General features: G+C 39.7%; 1 protein-coding gene across 1 annotated transcript in view; it reads right to left on the reverse strand.

Annotated features, from left to right (window-relative positions):
- gbe1b (glucan (1,4-alpha-), branching enzyme 1b) overlaps positions 1 to 3914 on the reverse strand; it is a 200863-nt gene that overhangs the window by 56061 nt on the left and 140888 nt on the right. The window contains exon 14 of the mRNA XM_016238020.1: positions 627 to 675. Within this exon, the coding sequence (XP_016093506.1) occupies positions 627 to 675 (49 nt within the window). The remainder of the gene's footprint in view (positions 1 to 626; positions 676 to 3914) is intronic.

Below are 3914 nucleotides of genomic sequence, written 5' to 3' on the forward strand. Positions count from 1 at the left end.
GACTGAACTTTAAGTCTTCGAAGTGTTTCAAAGAGTTCACTGAAGTCCTTCTTAAGGATTTCTGACTGCTCTTTCCGGATATCATTCTTCCCCACATGGATGATGATTCGATTTGCAGTCTTGTGCTTCATTAGAATTTTCCCAAGTTCCTTGTTCAAATCAGAAACTGTTGCTTGAGGAAAGCAGCATGTTGTTGAATTTCTGCTACTGATGTTTCTGATAATGGAGTCGTCCACTATCAGTGTCCTGGGCTCGGCTGTGCTTTGAGCTGAAAGCCGCTGTCTGCTCGACCTTGAGCGCCTGTTAGTATCAATGTTAGCTGCTGGCTGATCCAATCCATGTTTAATCACATTTGGGGATTCCTCACCCGCATTCATTAATGCTTCAAATCTGTTCTCAAGATGTATAGGGGGTGGTAGAATACCAGTATTCACAAGCCTCGTCAATCGAATCTGGGGTAGAGGATGCTACGGCAGCGATACGAGAAACTCGTGACAATCTGATGTCTCTACTGCCTTTGGGTCTTGCTCCCTGTTTGTGCCATTGATTAGTGTGAAAGTCAGTTTCGGCTTGTTCCTCTACACTTGGTATAAACTGTTGAGATTCACTAGATTCACGGGACTTACCGGCTGTATGCTGAGGGGGTCCGTAACGATGGTCTGCTGAGTGTTCTGCCTGTTTTGGAAGTCCAGCAAGTAACTTTGTTTCAAGAACCGCAATCCTTTGTAGAAGTTTGCAGCAGTTCATGCAGCAAGTAGATTGAACAGGAGGCATTTTCTTTCTCTTCTGTTTGAATGTGGGCAGCTGTGTTTTCCCTTCTCCGGAATGTAAGCTGCTGGCAGTGGGAGGCAAAGTCTTCTTTTTCGTGGTATTATTCCAGTCCCAAAGAGTTTTTAGTTTTAGTGTTTGTGCCAAAAATGTGTTGTTTGAGTACTGTGCTGATCTGCTGAAGTATAAATCTTAGAAAAATATGAGAAAAGTACAGAAATAGGGAGCAAAGCTCAGAGCAGTAAGCAAGAACGTCCGAAAGCTAGTTATTGTTGACCAAGTTGGTTTGAGTGTCTAACAGAAATACATTTTTTTTAGTTTCCTTGTGGCCACAGCCACTTTGAACATTTTATTGCGCTGGTAAGTCGAAAGAGTTAAACTTTTTAAAGGGGTCATCGGATGCTAAATTCACTTTTACATGTTGTTTGAACATAAATGTGTGTTGGCAGTGTGTGTACACATCTACCCTACAATGATAAAAATCCACCCAGTGGTATTTATTTAATCCCTAAAAATAGTATCCCCTTTTTCAAATCAGGCCATTCTCAGCTTCTTGGCTGTGTGACGCCACACGGATGAAGGCCCCTCCCACGATAGTTGATTGACACTGGCATTTTACCTTAGACCCACCCTGAGTGAGCTGTAACAGTCCGACCGCCATTGTTTCGACGCTGGAGCAGGGGCATAGACAAGAATGGCTCCTAAGCGATTGAGGTGTTCTGTTGTTGGTTGTAATAATGAACATGGCAGTCATCATTGACTCCCGACATCTGAGCCGCTGAAGACGCAGTGGATTACGTTTGTTTGTGAAGGGAACGCACCTCCCAATCTACCTAAATGAGTCTATGTTCACACGAACCATTCGTGATCCAGCTTCACCTACAGAAGCAACGAGTATAAGGGGTTTTTAATTAATATTTGCAATCGCCTTTCCTAATAGCAAGTTTCGTGGCTAAAGTAAACTCATAGCACGGCTCATCACCTCACAGAGGAGAGGGGCGGGGTGAGCAGAGCTCATTAGCATTTAAAGCAACATGCGACAAAACGGGTTGATGTCTGCAGAGCTGTTTTTGACAAGGTAAAAAGGGTGTTTTACACTACCATTGAGACATTTTAACCAAAATATGGTATAGACTTTTCATTAAGGCCCTAAATAATTATATCAAATGGGCATCCGATGACCCCTTTAAATAATTATTGACATTCAGTCTCGTTGGGTTGGGTTGTTTTGATTAAGTATTAATAACAGGTAACTTACAAAATTAAAGTTCATTAAAAGTATGTTTTTTCATGTATTAAACGTTTGTTTTATAGCAAAAGCAAATAACTCCACAGTGTTTTTTTTTTTTTTAGCAGAAGCAGATAATTCCACATTTCATGTTTCAGAGTTAAACAAAAACACTTGTTTAATCTTTGCAATCTCCTCCGCTGACAATGTAGATGCCTGACAAATGTTGTTGTTGTGATTATATGCAATACACGGAGCTTTTCCCTCACCATTGTAACGTGCTGCTTTTACAAGTTTCCGTGAAAAGTTTCAGCTTTTATTTTCTTATTAAGCCCCAAAGATGATATCGCGGGTTCGTCAAGTTCATCAAAATGATCCATCCTTGATCACTTTTAGTCAGCTTTGATGAAACTCCTCTCAGCTAGCACATCTTTTTGAAATGACTAGCAGCCTTGTCACCTGACCTGAATACAGCGCACTGATTCACTAAAAAGGACTTGTCAGCTTCTGTTCACAAACAAAGGCACTTGTCGGCTTCTGCAGTAAAACGTAAACTTTGCCTTGAAAGTGGACAAAACCGGCTTTTTTGACAAAATGTGTTTAGGGTTCAGATTGCGCTACAGTATATGTGGAGAATAACACACGGCAGTCAGTTAATTTATTTTTTTTTAAAGATTGCGCTTATCGTTTTTTTGCAAATGAAATCTTCATATGACTTCCTTCTTTCAGACAAATACAATCAGAGTTATATTTAAAAATTGTCCTGGCAGTGAATGGAGGCCGAGATTTTAAAGCAAAAGAAAGTGCATAAATCCATCATAAAAATACTCCACATGGCTCCAGGGATTAATAAAGGCCTTCTGAAGTGAAGCAATGCCTTTAAGAAAAATATCCATATTTAAAACTTTATAAACCTTAATCTCTAGCTTCCGCTAACTGTCATACGCACGCCATGATAGAATGGCACTCCAGTGGAAGATGCAGGACGTAGGACGTGATGCAGAACATTTGTTTTGCTCTCTCTCCTCTGTGCTTACGCATTCGTCACTTCTCACCGGAGCTAACGCTACGCCTACGTCCTACGTCATCCGCTGAAACGCCACTCTCTCATGAACGCAAAAAGTTACCGAAAGCTAGAGATTTTGGTTTACAAAGATTTAAATATGGATGTTATTCTTATACAAATGCATAAATTCACTTCAGAAGGCCTTTATTAACCCCCAGAGCCATCCCCTGGATGGATGGACTTTATTGAACTTCAAAATCTCAACATCCATTCACTGTTATTATAAAGCTTGGAAGAGCCAGGACATTTTTTTATATAACGCTGATTGGATTCGTCTGAAAGAAGAAAATCATATACACCTAGGATGGCTTGAGGGTGAGTAAATCATGGGGTAATTTTCATTTTTGGGTGAACTAACCGTATAATATTTAAAACAAAATAAGGATTCCTCTGATTCGCAGGATTTCTGTAGGATCATGTGACACTGAAGACTGGAGTAATGATGCTGAAAATTCAGCTTTGCATCAGAAGAATATTAAGTTTTTAGATATGGTTATTTTACATTGCAACAAAATTTCCATAATATTACTGCTTTTACTGTATTTCTGATTAAAAATGGCTTTGGTGAGCAAAAGATACAAAGAAGAGACAAATAAAAATTTTTTTATAGAATCTCTGCCACCCACCCACCCTTTTACACTTTTATATTGTACAAACTGTATTTTCTATCCCCTTACCCTAAACACAAAAACATTTTTTTAAAGACTTTATTCTGTATGATTTATAATTTTGTCCCTATAACGTAGTGGATACCTGAACCACACGCACACACACACACACACACACACACACACACACACACACACACACACACACACACACACACACACACACCCACACACACAGAAGTAT

Source organism: Sinocyclocheilus grahami, unplaced genomic scaffold (assembly GCF_001515645.1).
Source record: "Sinocyclocheilus grahami isolate Dianchi unplaced genomic scaffold, SAMN03320097.WGS_v1.1 scaffold529.1, whole genome shotgun sequence".
In the NCBI taxonomy this organism is placed as follows: Eukaryota; Metazoa; Chordata; class Actinopteri; order Cypriniformes; family Cyprinidae; genus Sinocyclocheilus; species Sinocyclocheilus grahami.